The following is a 20131-nucleotide window of genomic DNA, read 5'->3' on the forward strand; positions in this document are numbered from 1 at the left end:
CTATCCCACCGATCATAGCATCAAAATTAATTTACCAAAAATCATCACAAAAGCATATATGTCTTAGGTTTCCAGAACATATTTTATTATATTTTTATTCCACATATGTTTCTCACAATGATCAAAACATTACAGCAAACTCATAACAGTCAAATTCATGCGCAACAGAATGTTATTTGAAATTCCCGTTAAAATAAAAATTCAACAAATGCAAAACCACTTGGGTTAGGTTCTTAACTCAATAAGTTAACTTCCAGAAGTGGAACCAACCCATTTGGCCTTGTAGTTCATGAGTTATGATATTTACAAAACAACCTAACAGCAGGTCTCACAATTCAGATTTGCACTTCAGTTTTTGTAAAATAATAAAAGTTAACATTTACTTGTCCAAAAATTACAAGTTTGGACTTTATGAAAACTAGACTCAACAAAGTACCCTGTAGTGTTAACAACCTCAACCAATTTTCACATTAACATTTATTTACAGTCGTCTAAACATAACTTACAATCTGTCCAGTACCAGTTTTTGACCTTTAATCACAATTAAATCGTTTGACCAACCAAAACACTTCCAAATTTGGCGTGGTTGGACTTTCTGTAAACTAGAATCAGAGTACTACTTTGTAGACTCATAATTTTCTCAGTTTGCTTTTATATTCAACAAGTTACACATCATTCAATCTTAACAATCACTGCTGTCAAAAACTCAGCAAGCCTAAAACAATCATCTAACATGCATCCTAAGCATACGACATAACCCAAAACATGTAATACACATAATTAATCATAGAAAATCAGTAGAAACCCTCTAGGGTTTACAAACAATCAACGATTCATCAATCTTTCACCGTTCAAAATCACATATGATCCTCAATATCAACAACCAATACATAATCAATCATAACTATATTAACACTATAGATATTCAATAGTTAGGGTTTCATATTTATACCTTAAAACGCAGAAATAAACCAAGGGAAACGTGAGGGGTGCTTAGAAACGAGTGTAGGATGCTCCGATTATGAAGAACAATATCAAAACAAGGTGATATGTGGGTGTGTGGTGTGAGCTGCCGATCGCAAGGAGAGGGGAGGAAGGGGCTGCCGATCGGGGTAGAGGGAGAGAAGAGAAATAGAGAGTTAGGGTTTAGGTTTATTATTATTTATAATAATACTATGTTACACTCAAGTCCCTCAACTTTCTATTGTTGCTTTTCTAGCTTAACTAACTAGTTCTAGTACATTGAGTTAACGTTTATAACGATGTTATCACACAACACATAAGTCTAACACATAATTATCACATAATTACTGTTTTGACGTTTTTCGTTTATTCACCAATCATTTGCGTCAACTCGTTTGCGTTTCGGTGCAATTCCCGAAAGACTACACATGTAGTAAGTGTTAAGCGTCATTTAAACCCTAGTTTAAATGTAATGAGGGTGTGCGTTATAGATTCAGTGATCTTAAGTTTGAATTGACGGAGTTGAGTTAACGGAGTTAACCTGAAATTGACGATTGTCACACATACGAAATAATCGGATCAATAATTATGCCCTGACGTCACCCCAGGGCCCGTTCGAAATTTTGCCAGTATTGCCAAAGGGGTATTTCACCGAACCGAGAAAAAAACTGAGTATGGGTCGAACCACCGAATCGGATCATAAATTCGGTCTTGGATACTTCCATACAGTATTTTATACACATACGAAAAAAGTGAGATCAATAATTATGCCCTGACGCCACCTCGGGGCCCATTCGAAATTTTGCCAGTATTGCCAAAAGGGGTATGTTCACTAAGCCGGAGAAAAAACTGAGTATGGGTCGAACCACTTAATCGGATCAGAAAATCGGTCTTGTAGACTACCATACAATATTTTATACACATACGAAAGAATCGGATCAATAATTACGCCTTGACGACACCCCGGGGGCCCGTTTGAAATTTTGCTAGTATTGCCAAAGGGTTATGTTCACCGAACCAGAGAAAAAAACTGAGCATGGGTTGAACCACCGAATTGGATCATAAATTCGGTCTTGGATACTTCCATACAATATTTTATACACATACGAAAGAGTCAGATCAATAATTATGCCCTGACGCCACCTCGGGGCCCGATCGAAATTTTGCCAGTATTGCCAAAGGGGTATGTTCACTGAGCCGGAGAAAAAACTGAGTATGGGTTGAACCACTGAATCGGATCAGAGACTCAGTTTTGCAGGACTACCATACAATATTTTATACACATACGAAATGATCGGATCAATAAGTATGCCCTGACGCCACACCGAGGCCCGTTCGAAATTTTGCCAGTATTGACAAAGGGGGTATGTTCACCGAGTCAGAGAAAAACTGAGTATGGGTCAAAACACTTAATCGGATCATAAATTCGGTCGTAGAGACTTCCATACAATATTTTATACACATACGAAAGAATCGGATCAATAATTATGCCCTGACGCCACCCAGGGGGCCCGTTCGAAATTTTTCTAGTATTGCCAAAGGGGGTATGTTCACCGAGCTGGAGAAAAAACTGAGTATAGGTCGAACCACCTAATCGATTCAGAAATTCGGTCTTGGAGACTACCATACAATATTTTAAACACATACGAAAGCTTCAGATCAATAATTATGCCCTGACGCCACCCCGGGGCCCGTTCGAAATTTTGCCAGTATTGCCAAAGGGGTATGTTCACCGAACCCGGAGAAAAATTTGAGTATGGATTTGAACCACTGAATCGGATCAGAATTTCGGTCTTGCAGACTTCCATACAATATTTAATACACATACAAAAGAATCGGATCAATAATTATGCCCTGATGCCACCCCGAGGACGGTTCGAAATTTTGCTAGTATTGCCAAAGGGGTATGTTCACCGAGTCAGAGAAAAACTGAGTATGGGTCGAACCACTGAATTGGATCAGAAAATCGGTCTTGTAGACTTCCATACAATATTTTTATACACATACGAAAGAATCGGATCCATAATTATGCCCCTGACGCCACCCCGGGGCCCGTTCAAATTTTGTCAGTATGCCAAAGGGTATGTTCACCGAACCGGGGAGAAACAACTGAGTATGGGTCGAACCACTGAATCGGATCAGAAATTCGCTCTTGGAGACTTCCATACAATATTTTATACACATACGAAAGAATCGGATCAATAATTATGCCCTGACGCCACCCCGGGGCCGGTTCGAAATTTTGCTAGTATTGCCATAGGGGTATGTTCACCGAGCCGGAGAAAAACTGGAGTATGGGTCGAACCACTGAATCAGATCAGAAATTCAGTCTTGGAGACTACCATACAATATTTTATACACATACGAAAGAATCGGATCGATAATTATGCCTTGACGCCACCCTGGGGCCCTTTCAAAATATTGCCAGTATTGCCAAAGTGGTATGTTCACCGAGTCGGAGAAAAAAACTGAGTATGGGTCGAAACACTGAATCGTATCAGAAATTTGGTCTTGGAGAGTTTCATACAATATTTTATACACATACGAAAGAATCAGATCAATAATTATGCCCTGACGTCACCCCGGGGCCCTTTCGAAATTTTGCTATTATTGCCAAAGGGGTATGTTCACCAAACCGGAGAAAAAACTGAGTATGGGTCGAATCACTGAATCGTATCAAAAATTCGGTCTTGGAGACTTCCATACAATATTGTATACACATACGAAAGAATCGGATAAATAACTATGCCCTGACGCAACCGCGGGGGCCGTTCGAAATTTTTCCAGTATTACCAAAGGAGTATGTTCACCGTGCCGGAGAAAAAACTGAGTATGGGGTCGAACCACTGAATCGGATCAGAAATTCGGTCTTGGAGACTACCATACAATATTTTTATACACATACGAAATAATCGGATTAATAATTATGCCCAGACGCCACCCCGGGGCCCGTTCGAAATTTTGCCAGTATTGCCAAGGGGTATGTTCACCGAGTCGGAGAAAAAACTGAGTATGGGTCAAAACATTGAATCGAATCAGAAATTCGGCTTTGCAGACTTCCATACATTATTTTATACACATACGAAAGAATCGGATCATTATTTATGCTCTGACGCCACCCTCCGGGGACCTTTCGAAATTTTGCCAGTATTGCCAAAGGGGTATGTTCACCGAGTCGGAGAAAAACTGAGTATGGGTCGAAACACTGAATCGGATCAGAAATTCGGTCTTGGAGACTTCCATACAATATTTTTATACACATATGAAAAAAATCGGATCAATAATTATGCCCTGACGCCCCCTGGGGCTCGTTCGAAATTTTACCATTATTGCCAAAGGGGTATGTTCACCGAATCGGAAGAAAAAACTGAGTATGGGGTCGAACCACTGAATCGGATCAGAAATTTGGTCTTGGAGACTTCCATATAATATTTTATACATATACGAAAGAATCGAATCAATAATTATGCCCAGACGCCACCCATGGGCCCGTTTGAAAATTTTGCGAGTATTGCCATGGTGGTATGTTCACCGAACCGAGAGAAAAAACTGAGTATGGGTCGAACCACTGAATCGGATCAGAAATTCGGTCTTGGATACTTCCATACATTATTTTATACACATACGAAAGAATCGGATCAATAATTATGCCTGACGCCACCCCGGGGCCAGTTCGAAATTTTGCGAGTATTGCCAAAGGGGTATGTTCACCGAGTCGAAGAAAAAACTGAGTATGGGTCGAAACACTGAATCGGATTAGAAATTCGGTTTTGGAGACTTCCATAAAATATTTTATACACATACGAAAGAATCGGATCAATAATTATGCACTGACGCCACCCCGGGCCCGCTCGAAAATTTTTCATATTTTGTCAAAGGGTTTATGTTCAACGAACCGGAGAAACAACTGAGTATGGGTCGAACCACTGAATCAGATCAGAAATCGGTTCTTGGAGACTTTCATACAATATTTTATACACATACGAAAAACTTTGATTAATAATTATGCCCTGATGCCACCCCGAGGCCCGTTCGAAATTTTGACAATATTGCCAAAGGGGGTATATTCCATAATTATTGGTCACCCTTTATAGCATTACACATAAAAAAGAGGAAAAAAAACGTCAACATTTTAGTTAGTTTTAGGCCTCTAAACACGTTGAGCCGGCCTTATTTAAAATAGATTTTTGCGACAAACTATCGGTTTGCTAAAAGTTTGACTTTTAGTGTCTGTGTGAACAAGAAGAGTTCTTGCGCGATGCGGCGAAAATACAGAGATTAATCACGTAATATGCAAAAAAGTTTTGAACTGGAAAAAATACTATAATAATATCATACTCAATTAAAGAGAATAAAATGCTCGTTAATATGGTGTAATTTTTATTATAAAAAATAAATAAAAAAGTTTTCGTTTAAAAATCGTGAGAGAAAAGTTTATATAGAATACTTCCCCGTGATACAGAAAAAAAATGCTTAGAATAAACTACTTGATATTAATTTAAGCGCTCCCAAACATAATGTTTTGAAGAAGCAGCAAGGCAGCAGCATAATGAACAATCGCATCATTTGCATTTTAATGTTTTTAGAAATTTTCTCGGCTGAGGATGTCTCCGCATATGCATTTGTGGCTTCCAGGTCTCAGTCGTGGAAATTGCAGGACCACGTCCTGCGAAACGCTGGTGTTACGGGGGGTAGATCCTGACTACTCTTTTGCACTTGGTAATATTGGAACAACTCTTCCGAACCTTGATATAGGCGGTTTTACTGATAAGGAGACCGCCCCCAAGAAACCTCAACAAACCTTGGCGAGTGCTCTTTATGGTAAACACGTACATGATTTGGAGGAGCGATTCGATATGACCCCGAGACAAAAGGCAGTTTTAGCTTGTCTCAAGGGGGCTCATGCCCAGGATTTTTTGACTGTTGTGCCCATTGAAGGTCTTGGGCAACGATGTCGGCAGTTGAATACAGAATCATCCTTAAATACCGGCTTATGATTCCCCTTTTTCCTCTAGATGAATTATGCCCCATTTGTAAAAAAGCTAGTTTGGATAGATTCGGTGAGCATGCCCTCCACTGTAAGGAATTGCCGGGGATTCAAGTATCGTCATGACTGGGTTAGAGATGTGTTGTGGGATGTGCTTAGACGTGCCGGGGATCTCAGCCAAGAAAGAGGCACCTGTTAACTTTTTGACTGATCCGCGTGAGGGAAGATCTACCCTGAGTCCTGCGGATGTTCTTGTGTTTGGCTGGGCAGGGGGTAAGCATGCTGTGTGTTTGACCTCACTGGGGTGTCCCCGTTAGTGGGGCTGAGAGACAGTGGCTTCGTACCGGGACAGGCGGGTTTTGAGAGCGGAGTCTAGGAAGGTTGCTAAGCATGAGACATCGTGTTTGGAGAATCAGCACGTGTTCATTCCATTTGCCTTCGACACTTTTGGATCCCTAGCTCCCGAGGCGGTTCGCTTCTTGGAGCGGGGTGCAGAATGTGGTCCACAGTGACTCACAGAGCCCGAGGAACCAAGGATTTATATTTAGTAGAATAGGCTTTGCGATTCAAAAGGGGATAGCGGCGCAGTTTGTTGCTCGCTTACCCATTATCCAGATTTAGTTCGGTTTTTGTTATATATAAAAGTTAGATGTGTTTTATATGTGAAAAAAAGAATACCTTCCCATTATAACTTAATAATTACCAAAAATTTACCAATAACCTTGTTTTAGATTGATAGTTACTGAATCCTTTTAGGAAAAGTGAAATAATCTTTTAAACAAGTTAATACCATTTTAAAGCTCTTCAATTAGGCTTTCATGTTAATGAAGTTCTTCCTAATAATGATATGATACAATTAGAGGTTGAAAAGGCTTTCATGTGTTCCGGTTTGATTACTGCGAAAGGACCATTTTACCCTTACCACTACACCAAGCTAGTAGTTATATAATTGAGTTTAAACATTTAAATTACATATTTGTTTACATAAACATATATATAAATATTAAAAAAAATCGGGCCTAGCAGGGTGTCGGGCACGAGGCTGTCGACTACCCTCCCCCCTCCCCTTTAGGGCCCGCCCTGTTCCTAATAATAACCGGAACAATAAACCGACACGGCCTCTGTTTAGAACTTGTATGTACATATATATATATATATATCGTACATTGCGTACGCAACCCTTATAACCGACGATTTACTTTTCACGCGTGTGGCATATTTGTAAATAACCCAAATCTAATTACGCTTTTTAAATCAACTAATTCGTGGAGCGTAGTCCAGTGATTTGATATCTAATTCCAATTCCTAAAGAATAAACGAGTTTCAGTTGAATAAACTATTGCGTTTTTAGCGATGGACTCGTTATACAAAACAACACTGTAATATCAGTGAAATCAACAACAGTTTTGAACTAGAGAATCTGCTAGACGTACAAGAAGAAGAAAGCATGATCAGTTGGTTGAGCTTGAGGCAAAGACCAATGTGATTACATTTTATGGGGGTGGGATCCGATACAGATAAATTTAACTTACTAAACATACAGTTTTGAACTAAAGTAATTATGTTTTAAAGAAAATAGTATAGTGTAATAATAAATAATTACTCTAGTTCAAAAGTTATATAGTAATAATAATTGCACTAGTGTTAAAATTATTACTCTAGTTATTCATATCATTTTCATAATAAAAGTCATTTGTATATCCATACACTACATTTCATATACTTGTTATTAGGCCTGCTCAATTGAGGATTGAACATTCTGCATTACAGAAGCGTCTTTCTGACATAAACCAAAAGTATTAATGAAGCTGTTGTTGATAATAAAGTGCTGAAAGCTAACGTTTGAAACTATGAAAGCCAAGGTCAGTTAGTTTCTAAACTCAAGTCACCTTTGGGGTGTGCATAAAACCGAAAAAAACCGAATCAAAACCGAAAAACCCAAATAAAACGAAGAAACCAAACCGAATTAGAAACCGGTGGTTGGGTTTTGAACTTTAGCAAAAACCCAAATATTGGTTTTGGTTCGGTTTTTGTATATTGTTAAGAACCGAAAAAATCGAACCGCACCGAAATAACAAAAAAAATCAAAATAACCATAATATCTTAACCGTAACCATTAACACAATGTCTACCGATGACTATTTGTTTAGTTTTAACATATGGTTAATAACAAATATATTTGGTTTCTACATATGATTAAAAACTAATAATACTGGTATTTTTAGTTTTGATTTTGATTTTAAATATATCTTTTATTAGCTTTTAACAAATATTTAATATTCTATTAATTATTATTTTATAGAAAATAAATATCATGCCCAATTTCAATATTGGGTCAACTTTTTTTTTGGCCCAAAAATTTTTGACTCGAGTAGCAAAACCAAAAAAACCGAATCCAAAACCGAACCAAAACCTAAAACCGAAACCAAACGATTTTAAAGTTCATAAAACCGAACCGCACCACGCACACCCCTACAGTCACCTTTTGTTCTCGATAGTAATTGCTACCCGATAAGAACCTTAGTGTCAGGGGCAAAACTAAAAGAGGGTCTGTTGACACTCCGACCATGTAGGTTTTGCTCCTATATTTGGTGAGTTTTTTCATTCGGACCCTCAAGATTGTTAGCTGATACTAGTTACAAAGAAGATTAATAGCTGAAGCAGAAGAAGAAAGATGTAAAACTGAAGTTCACATGAGCTCGAGCTCATCTTGTCAAGTTGTTTAATTTAAGAGAGCTCTAGCTCAATCTCCGTCAATTTTAAGCTTTATTTCTAAAGTTCAAACTTAATTGGCTCATGAATGACTACACAAGCTTGAACTTGATATGGGCTCCAGTATTGATTCATTTATATAATAACTAGGGGGTGTGAGCGAGATGAGCCTGAGCTTGCCTAAGCTCAAGTTCAACTTGTTTAATCCAAAAAAGCTCAAGCTCGGTCAGGCTCAGCTCGTTATATACATTTATAAAAAGTTTATTTAATTTGTTTATAATTATATAGATATAATTATTCATATATTTTTGTAATTATATTTTCGAACATATAATAAAATATGCATCATGGAGATATTTTTATCAAGTCTTCATATATAATATTGACCATGTAAATATGTAATTATGTATTTGTTATGCAACCAAAAAGTAATTTTCATGTAAATAAATTTGCTCGTTTAAGCACGTAAGTGAAGTCAATTAGTCAAGTTTGATATGTGAAGCTCGTTTTGATGTATTTGTGAGCCGATTTCGAGTAGCTCACAATTAGCACGGCTTGTTCACACCACTGTATATAATATAGCATATTTTATTTGGTTTTTTTGTTATATTTATGCATATAATAATATTATTAAGTAATTATATATTATATTATAGAAGTAAAATTATATATGTATATGTATATAATGAATAGGCTCACGAAAGTGTGAAAAGAATTACCGGAGTCAACCCAAACCCAATGGTTCAACCTGTATCCAATTTATTAACAATGGCTATGAATTCATATTATTGTGTCCCTTATGGTGCATGCACAGATGACATGAATCAGCAACAGTTCGACCAGGGCCAACGGCCTTCTAGCAGTGACAATTGGGGTCATTAGCGGCGACAAAAAGTACTAGACGAATCATGAAACATATGTAATGAAATTAATTTTTCTTTTTTGATAAACTGGGGAACTTTAATTTCTGTTTTATTTTAGATAGTTATTTATTTTGCTTAAATTAGCGGTAAATAGAAACTATAAAAATTGACAAGAATTAGAGAAAAATCGTTGAATTCAAAATTGAGACTTTAAATGATGGAAATTGGTTCAACACCTAGTTGGCTAGTTGTTTGTGATATCATCATGGTCATCTTCCAGAATCATTAAAATTTTTTGGGCATAAGACGAAAAAAAAAATTGGGTATTAAATATTAAGTAAAATGTAGTCACGTTAATTAAAAGGTGGGCCAAGGTCCACCATCCAAACTTAATTTGTAATGGTCGGTCCAAATTTGTAGTATAATAAACAACCCTATTTTCTTATATTAGTCTAAATATTCATATTTAAAACGAGTACCCGCCGTTATTTAGCTGATCTTTTCAAAAAAATACTTTTAAGTATATGATCCAAACCAATTAAAATCAAATCATAATTTGTTAATTTTGATTTTTGAATGCATCATTTCATCAGGAATTAAGTTCCGCCTTTCAGATACCACTCTGACTTGTTATATTAATTTGTCTCTCATCGCGTTGCGTCACCCCCAGTGGCGGATGCACTTGATGGGGGGGGGGGTATAGACCCCACTCAGATTTTTAATATTAGTGTATTTTACTATGGAAATGATCTCTAAATTTAATATGCCTCCATTAATCTTTTTTCCCATCCCTCCAAATTCTTGAGCTTAGCTTCCCTAACCAATTCAACCTCAACTAACAATTATCCATTCCACTAACAATTATCCATCTTATCATCCTTTTAGGTTTATTTAGGTTAATTAGAAGTCTGTATTTTAAGTTTTTAACAACTTAATCTTATCTTCATAATTATTAGTATTTTTATAAACACACTTGCTATTATTATTATTTGAAAATCATAATTGTATCTAACAAGTTTTATTTACTATTTTTGATTTACGTATGTAATGCCACTAACGTTTTAAAATTTAAATAAAATATAACTTCATACTAACTAATAGTTGATATTATATTATCCAAATGAAATTTATTTAAAATTCACATGAATAAAGCTTTACTTATAAACAAAGAAAAGAAAAAAAGATCAAAGGTTTGTTAACTTGAACGTTATTGCCGATCTTGCATGGGTTATGGACTTATAGTGCAAACAAGGAAACATGTTTCATTTCCTCCCGCGTAACGATTAATAGAGTTAACATATGTTTGCATTGCAATTGTAACGGTTAAGAGATGTTTTTCGATAGTAAAGATTGTAAACACAAATTTGCACAGTTAAACAAAGAAACAAATTTTCCTTATATTGTTTTCTTTACCGATTTTTCCACCACTGAATAAAATTTCTGGACCCGCCACTGGTCACCCCCCTTCCGTCAAGTACAAAGTGTAACCGAAACTCTTGGATCAACTCGGCACATGATTGGTTTACCTATATTGTCTGTTTAATTTCTACTTAATTCTTGTGTTATGTTCAGTATGAAATTGATGGTTAGCTAGCTAGCTTCATGCAGCATCCCAAAACAGTGGATGCTACTATATAAGACCCACCAATCATCTATACATACAGCATGTTACGCGCAACTGAAGAGGAAACCGCACCCCCATCCCAGTTGCCAGGCCAAACATGCCGCCATTGGACGTGGTGGATTCGGTGGTGAGGTGTTCAAGGGCTACATGCCTCAACGACAAGCCACCGAGAGTTGTTGCAATCAAGTGGTCTGGCCAATCATCTAACAAGAGTGTTTGGAGAACAAAATCTGACGTTTACGCATTTGGGGTTATTTTGCTTGAAGTTATATGCGGGTTGCATGCAATTCACAAGTAATATTTAATTAGATATTACGGTGATACAAAATGCAAATAATATTTAATTATTTTCTAGTATTATGTAAACGAACATAAATGAATGAACGGAACATGTATTCATGTTCGTTCATTTAATTAAATAAACACAAGTTTTTGTTCATGTTCATAAGTTTATTCGTTCATTTAATTAAATAAACACAAGTTTTTGTTCATGTTCATAAGTTTATTAGATAACATCAGTTGCAACTAGAGCCAAAAATTACCAAACATTGTATTGTTTGATTATTTGCTTACAAACTAACAATAATTTAAAATCTTTAATCATAAACTACCTATTTGACTTGCAAATATTCAACTAAACTTAAATTTGTTGGTGTTTAAAAAATCACACATTTCATCAAATTCTACATACATGAACAATCTCTAGAAAATTGTTAATCCATTAAATTTCTACAGAGTTTGATGTCAATATAACTTATTAAAACCATTAGACTGAGTTGACTCGCCGAGTCGGCTAGGCAAAAAACCCTCCCTTTCAAGTGAAACATGAAGAGATGATCTAATTTTCCCCATTGAAACCCATATAACCGGTGAAGCACAAAACGCGTATGCAAAAACTGATAACACCCTCACAACACCATCCGTGTACCACGGGCCAGCCATGACTATAAGGACTCCTATAATCCCCAACCAAGGCGTCAAAACCGGTAGTAATGGAAGAAGAAAAACATTTGAGGTGAGACATGAGAGTGCAAAAGACCCTACTAAGTACACGGTCCACCCTAGAACAGGGTGGACCGTGTGAGGGACTAGCATAAATGGGAGGACATATGATATGATGATGGATAATATGGCTATAGCTTCAAGACTTGTTTGGATTATAGTTAAATTCTTGTCTGCGCCGCGATAACATAGCTTTGTTAGATTTGGACGAGTCAAGCGCGCTATTGCTATAACGCATAGGTAAGTTATAACTTGGATTAGTACCGACGGCATCTCTGAGTCGTACCTGTCATGTTACGCATATATATAAAATATTGAAACAAGATAATGTAATAAATGTTACTCCCTCCGTCTGATTAAGTGTCCACATTTTCTTTTTTATTTGTCTCATTACAAATACACTTTCAAAATTTATTAGTCAATTTTCAAGTTTTCCAAGTTTACCCTTAAACACACACAACTAACATTAATAAGCAATATTGATGGACCCAATTTCCAAGGGCATTATTGTCATTTGATAAGTAAAGAGAACAATAATTTAATCCAACTTAAACTTTGTGTTTTTCAAACTACGACACTTTGGCTGGGACGGAGGGAGTATATTGTTGTGAAAAATATTGTACTTGTTATATACCCGATTGTTTCTCGTCGTTGTTGATGCCATTGGATGCCGAGCGGTAAAACAGGCCATGACCACCAATACCATGGCTTTAACCATGATGCACCAGGAAATGTGATCACACTATTTGGTCCACATGGTACACTCCACCTTAATCTTAGATCTTCAACACAATCAAGCAAAACAACAAACTTGAATATTATTTAGTTTCATAAGAAGCGTAGTTAGTACTTGGTACCGGTTTCATGACTGGTAGGCCTGTAAACGAACCAAACATTCAATGAACTGGTCGTGAACCGTTGGGTAGGAAGTTCGTTTATGTTTGTTTATTTAATAAAGAACGAACATGAACAAAAATTTGTGTTCGTTTAATTAAACGAACAAACATGTTCATGAACGTTCGTTTATGTTCATTTATATATATATTCATTTATGTCTGTTTATTTATGTTCGTTTATGTATTAATAAAAAATAATTAAATACTATCTGAATAAGTCATCTGCTTAAAGGTTTTATATTTGTTAATTTGTTTTCATTTAAGTTCGTTTATGTTTGTTTGTGTTCATTTACATTTGTTCATATATGTTCGTTTATCTTTGTTCAATTATGTTCGTTTATATTTTAAACAAACGAGCACAAATGTCCAATTTTAAATAAACGAACATGAACATAAATATTTGTTCGATTAAGTGTCTGTGTTTCATGAACGAAAACAAGCATGGCCTTGTTCGTGTTCATTCGATTTGTTTACAGACTTTCATTATTCACAGTGATGAATACATCGATCTAAATCTCTAGGCTTTGCTGATTTTATTTGTGTTCGTTTGTGTCCGTGAACCGTTCGTGAACACACTAATTTCCTTAATGAACGAACACGAACATAAATCTCGTTCGGTAAGTTTTTGTGAACCGTTCGTGAACACATTATTTTCTTCACAAACGGGCATTAACAAGGCCATGTTCGTGTTCGTTCGGTTTGTTTACAGTCCTACTGACCGGTTAACCAACCCAACCGGACCGGGATTATTTACTTTTTTTTCCATCCAAAATCCCATTTTCCTGATCACTTATTTTATTTACTTATTCATATTTTATTTGAATTTTAAATTCACCAATATATAAAGTATATCCATTTTTGTTTTGTATTTGAAACTACATATATAGTTTTAAATTCTATATTATTTAAGACCTCATCCAGTTCTTAAATCCGGTACAACCAGTGGACCAGTTCGGTTCTGAAAACATTAACTAGTACTATATATGTACAAACAAGTTTAAATGACTTACAATAATAAGAAGCATCCATTTGGTAACCCAAAGGGAGTCTAAATGTACCATCAAGTTTAGTGTCATTAAGGGGTGGATGGAACATAGGTTGATCAAGAAGATCCGGAAAGTGACCGCCAATAAACCCTTGATCGGCGCCATCTAGATTATCGCGCCTTCTATCTAAATCGCGTAGCATGTCTTTAAACACCTTCGACGACGGCTGCAAATATTCATATTAGACCATTAGTTAAAACAAACTTAATGAATATTGAAAACACACACACACATATATATATATATATTAATATATACCTGTAACACAAAGAGGCCTGTATGGAATATGCAAGGGTTAATGAATACTGCACAGAACTGGCCACATTTAAATAGTTCATCTGTGTTTTGGAGGAAAAGATTATCAGCATCAAGCATGATGACTCTTTCGTATTCGACTAAGCTCCACGCGTACAACTTGTTTAGCGTTAATTTGAATCTGTCATGACTAGTATCACTTATGTATGGGTTGTTTAGATTCTCAACTTGCACCACCTTTGCACCATCTTCTTCTTCCCTGTTAAGAGAATTATTATTACTATTAGTTAGGTCTATTAATTTGAGATTGTTAGCATTAACATTATATTATTATGACCCACTAAGACCAAAAATATGGCATGTTATATCCCAATATCCCATTTCAAGCTAATTAATAAACCTAAACTAAACTAAATGTACAGGTATAGTCCCACTCACAGCTAATAAGACTCGTCCAGGGTCTTTCTCGAGAATCGTTAAAACTTCCTAGGCTAAGGGCGAGTAAAAATATAGGCCCTTAGTAAACAAAATTACAAAAATAAATAAAGGGGTGTACATTTTCTTGGGGTTAAACAGTTAAGCTTTTTAACGAGTTTAAATTGGGTAATCGGGTTATCGTCTGTCTGGCTTGTGCAATACATTTTACAAAATGGGCTTAAATGAATTGAGTACTTGGGTAATAAATTGGTTTCTTTCATTAAGAATACATATCAGGCCTAGGACAACCGCCCTCCTCGCCCCTCCCAAAGGCAGGCCCTGGACTCACCTAATCCAAACTAAATTAAATGTACCCGGTATAATCCCACTCACAGCAATGGCCAATGAGATGGGAAACACATTACCTCTATCCCAACAAATAGAGAATTTTTTGCTAAAACCCGACTCAATAATTTTGTTTCTTACTAACAATACACAACATAGTAAGACCACGCGCAGTGGAAACTAAGCACATTGGGGGGGGGGGGGGTATGACACGTGGGGTCCCCGTCAGCAATAGCTAGTTTTGCAAAAAGTGGCGTAGTGGTAAAAACCTTCAAAACCCCACTTGCAATCATTACTATTGTTTCCTTCTCTCTCACAACATCTCGTTGTATATACAACAAACACCTCCAAAACAAAGCTCACAACACCGGGGGGGGGGGGGGGGGGGGGGGGGGGGCGCTGTGTGTTCCTCGTTTTGGCCCAAAACTTGCCTCACAACGGAGGCCACTACGGATGGTCTAATACTTACATCATCAAAATTTATTAAAATTAATTAAAACCCATAATAATTCATTAACACCAAATATGAATCATATGACACATGATATGACCAACTACCTTAAACATTATCCGATATTCTAGCTCATGACAAAATATCAAAAACCCACATACGTTATATTATAAACATATCGTAGATTCAATGCCAAGCATTTATATCAAGAATATATATATATGCCTTTCATAGAAAGTTTAACAAGCCGTTAACCTACGCCATATATGATATATGCCATTGTACCTTAGCAAAGAAGACAAAGTAATTAAACAAACGTACATGGTATGTATCCAACGAGTCGGGACGTCGTTAGACGCAATGACGACCAAATCCGCATCGACTCGAAGCTTAGCAAGAGACCTTAACATGACTCTTATCGCAACGTAAAACTCGTAGTCCCTTGGTGTCCCCATGTACATCATGGTTGCATACGCATTTGTGTGACTTGTAGCAGCCCAAACAATGTTTAGAGCGTACCCGATTGTTAACACGAACAACGCCAACGACGTTGTTGGGTTCGGACACGCCATATGTTATTAATCTACACTTGTATGAGGGAATGAGAGAGTTAAATTGTTGGAGAGGAGATGGATGGTTTGAAGGGTGTAAATAAGGAGGGTGATCTTTGTATTAAATATTAAAATTTGGTATAGAAATTTTATTATTGTTATTAAATAAATTATTATAATAATAATAATAATAATAATAATATTATTATTATTATATTATTGGAATTTGAGGTTTTACTTTTTTTAGGGAGTCATCCCACCGGAGTAGGGTACAACTGGACTAATCTTATACGTCTGGTTTATTATTATTATTATTATTATTATTATTATTATTATTATTATTATTATTATTATTATTATTTCGATCTATTGGGGAGGAAGATTAGAATAAAGAGAATAATGGGGGTGTTAGACTGTTGGTCCATTGTTAAAAGCAAATTCTTTAAACACACAGGTTTACAAGAAAGGGGTTTGGGGTTTAAACAAATTACGACATGAAATTAAAGAAGTTCGTCGTTCAAAAAAAAAAGAAACAAAGACTAGTAGGATATTATACAAGATATACAAACCCGTTTGCCAATGAGTTTGTGATAGAGTGATAATTGATAAGGGAAAAACCTTGTGTTCCATGTGACACGGGTTTTATTTTTGCCCCATCATTTAGTTTCGATGGCAACAGGTGGTGATAAAAGACTAGGCGAGTAAGTGACGTTTACTAGTTGGATTCTTGAACTGAACGGGTTTTTCTCACCGCACTATCGTGTTTTTGAACGAGTGTTCACGGACGTTGGCCTGATGGATTTGTTGATCGGTTAAAAAAATATATAGACAAGATATACAAAAGTTAACAGGCATACAAGTAGGTGGGAAAGGAATGTTACTCTGATCAAGAATGATGATAACTTAGTTAATTACATTTGTTATTTTGGTATGGTTGTATAAAAGAACCATCCTTGTATTGTTTTATCTTTCTTTAAAGTGTTGTTTATTTAGTAAAAGAGTATTTTGTTAGAAAACTTTAATACAAACTTTTTTACTAGATCAAGAAAAATTTCATTTGATAAACTCATACTTCTGATCTAGTCATCTAACTAGATAACTTCAATTGACTAATTGAGTAATTAATGGTAAATCAATTTTGTTAAAAGAGTTTACTCCTTTTTACATATTTTGGAGCTATTTTAAACAATATATTAAATGCTTCAACTCTTTTTATGATCAAAGCATTAAATATAGATGATACTATAATTAATATTTTTAATTAATATTTTGAATTGTGAATTTTCTTGAAAACATAATAATTAGTTTGACACGTAAAAACATAATAATAAAATAGTATGTAAAAAATTCAAACAAATTTTGTTATTTCCACTTGGTTTGAAGTGATACATTAGGTTGTCATAAAGGTTTTTTTTATTTGACGTCATGGATTCGAATGTGTTTATTCATGGGTTTGAGTCTGGATGAATAAGGATGGTAAAAAGCCCGAGCCCGACGTATAGACGGGTATGGGATTAAGACTTAAAATTTTCGCATGTATGAGATCGAACCTATTGTCATCCCTAGCGTGAATGAAGCACATCTATGTGGATTAGGTCTGATGACATCGGATTCCCGTGAGAGCATTCTAGGTGTTTTTATTATTAAAAAATAAATAAATCAACAATTTTTTTATTGTGAACTTTAATTGAAAACAAATTAAACCAAATTGTAAAGCTATTTCACTTTGGAACATAATACATACATGCATAAATAAATAAACAACGTACACGACACCAATTTTATAAAATAACCAACCTTAAAACATACATAATGCAAAGAGGGGTCATAAAATGATTCTTTTTCTCTTAACTCATGGTTTGAAAATTATAGAGTTAAAAACTATAAAATGCATCAATTTGGGTCCTTTAGTAATTTATCAAAAACAAATTACTCCATTTACCATTTGTAATCCAATAAATCAATGCATAGAAACGTTAAAAAGAAAAACTCAAATACTTCTTTTCCTATATAAAATAGCTAGTTAGAAATTCGTGTATTATACGAGTTAACATAATCAGTATTAGTAATGAAGATTTAGGAAATCACGAAATCTCCTATGATTTGTTATGGCTAAGAAGTTTTTGTTCATTTTGACTGAAGTCAAACCAATATTTTTTATAGTTATGTGATAAATAATTCGACAATTTTATTAGTTGGATTCCATTTCAAAGACAAATACATACAAAAATCGAAAAAATAAAAAAAAAAAGTTACTAAAATGGGTCATATGAAAACAAAGAAAAGTTCTCCCCCACCCACCCACCCAACAAAAAAAAAAGAACACCACTCGTAAAAATAACTGAATCTATGACCTATGGTTTTATAAAATAGCACTATTTCTATTATACCAATCAGTCATTTCGTAAGCTTTTATTTTAAAACAAAGTTATATATGAAAATATATATTATTATGCCCAATTGTTTTAATAATTGTAGACCTCTCGAAAGACTGGATTGTTCCGAATGTCCGATCGCACTCCCTTTAGGCTAGCTAGTCATAAGAATAAAACATTTTCTACAATTTAATTAGCGTGTGCGCGGGTGAGTTTTGGTCCATACTAGGTTTCGGTTAATCGATTGCTTATATTAGTTTTTTTTTTATTTTTGAACGGCATTTATATTAGGTCGATTTGGTTATAGGTTGTTCAATTTAAGCTAAAAGAAATTGCGTAGACTCTTTATTGCAAGTAATACTAATTATTGCAAACATGACTTATTCTTGTTGTGGTTACTCATAGTGCAATTATGAACACATATACCATAATACCAACATTATCATATTGCTCAAAAGGATCACAATTTTAATGTAATGTCTTTTTCTACAATCTCACCATGATGTGGTTGTAATGACTACCAGAGTGCTATATTTGTATTATAAGTTGCGTAAATATAATAATTTTGCGTTAATACCGTAACAATTTCGCGTTGTCAACTATTGTAGTAATTGTTTAAAACATGGTTTTTGAAAGGCATGTGAAATTTGGACACCACCTTGGTTATCCAGACACCATTTGAGTCATATACGACTCGTATACTCGTATGGGCTCGGAATTGTGTCGGGGATGTGTCAGTTTGTGTTTCTATGCCTCTTATAGATCTCTATAGGAGCCATGAAGCCCTACATGAGTCGTATAGGGCTATATTGATTGTATAAACACTTTCTTCTTCTTCTACTCCTTTTTTAGTTTCCGATGTACCGGTCTTCTAAAAGTCGTCATGCGAACCATTCTGGTAGCCGATAATTCTTCTTGCACCACATACAATTTAATCTCGCATAATTTTATGTGAGTTTTTATGATTTTAAAATGGTTTTAGTTACTTAAATTTTATTGGATTTTAGCTGAATAATTGGATGTTGCTATTGAATGGTGGTTGTAATTAAAATGGTTTTCTTGAGTTATGAACTATACGGACAAATACGGGCTATGCGAGCTGAATAGTTCGTAAATTATGAATTATACGGCTTCAGACTATACTAGCCGAATAGTTTACAACTTAAAAACTACACGGGCCAAATCGGTCCTATACGAGCCGATAGGTTACGTAAAAACATATTAAAACAAGCTTAAAAACGATGGTTTTTATGGTTTGGTATTGAACTTTTGGCTGAGTTCTTGAGTTATGAACTATACGGGACATATAAACGCTATATGATTCGTATAGGTATGATGTCATGTCATGTCATGTTTTATATATGAGTTATGAAGCCCTATACAACTAGTATAAGACTATACAACGCATATAGACTGCCAACGGCTATACTATGTTCCCTTCATACATGTTTATGGCGCATGGTCTATACGAGTTGTATAGCCATATACGACTCGTATAAACTTGTACATATACCATGGGTGGGGGGGGGTCTGTATATAACATCCCAATGTTTAACCTATTTAAGTATTTAATTTTATAACAACTTTTCGTTTATAATTTTATTTTATTTTTCTCTAATAACTTAGTTTAAAATATCTAAATTC

At 35.3% G+C, this 20131-nt stretch overlaps 1 protein-coding gene across 1 annotated transcript; it reads right to left on the bottom strand.

Moving 5' to 3' along the window:
- Positions 1-11801: 11801 nt before the first annotated feature.
- Positions 11802-16263, bottom strand: LOC143604627 (putative glucuronosyltransferase PGSIP8). The gene is made up of 5 exons (XM_077081047.1): positions 15875-16263; positions 14352-14596; positions 14058-14259; positions 12786-12933; positions 11802-12437 (listed from the first exon to the last, which is right to left on the bottom strand). Exons 1-5 carry the CDS (start codon positions 16131-16133, stop codon positions 11894-11896), a joined length of 1398 nt encoding a protein of 465 aa, XP_076937162.1. The 5' UTR covers positions 16134-16263; the 3' UTR covers positions 11802-11893.
- Between the last annotated feature and the right edge of the window lie 3868 nt (positions 16264-20131).

Source organism: Bidens hawaiensis, unplaced genomic scaffold, assembly GCF_021521415.1.
Source record: "Bidens hawaiensis isolate Kalapana, Puna unplaced genomic scaffold, B.hawaiensis_p1.1 tig00066021_1, whole genome shotgun sequence".
In the NCBI taxonomy this organism is placed as follows: domain Eukaryota; kingdom Viridiplantae; phylum Streptophyta; class Magnoliopsida; order Asterales; family Asteraceae; genus Bidens; species Bidens hawaiensis.

What these genes read in the sequence shown, in the direction of transcription:
- LOC143604627 (XM_077081047.1), bottom strand. Translation starts at nt 16,133, where the DNA reads ATGGCGTGTCCGAACCCAACAACGTCGTTGGCGTTGTTCGTGTTAACA. An exon ending in AATGGATGCTTCTTATTATT is followed by an intron (nt 12,934 to 14,057) that starts GTAAGTCATTTA and finishes ATTGTGTTGAAG; the next exon opens with ATCTAAGATTAAGGTGGAGT. An exon ending in CAACGACGAGAAACAATCGG is followed by an intron (nt 12,438 to 12,785) that starts GTATATAACAAG and finishes GTAACATGACAG; the next exon opens with GTACGACTCAGAGATGCCGT.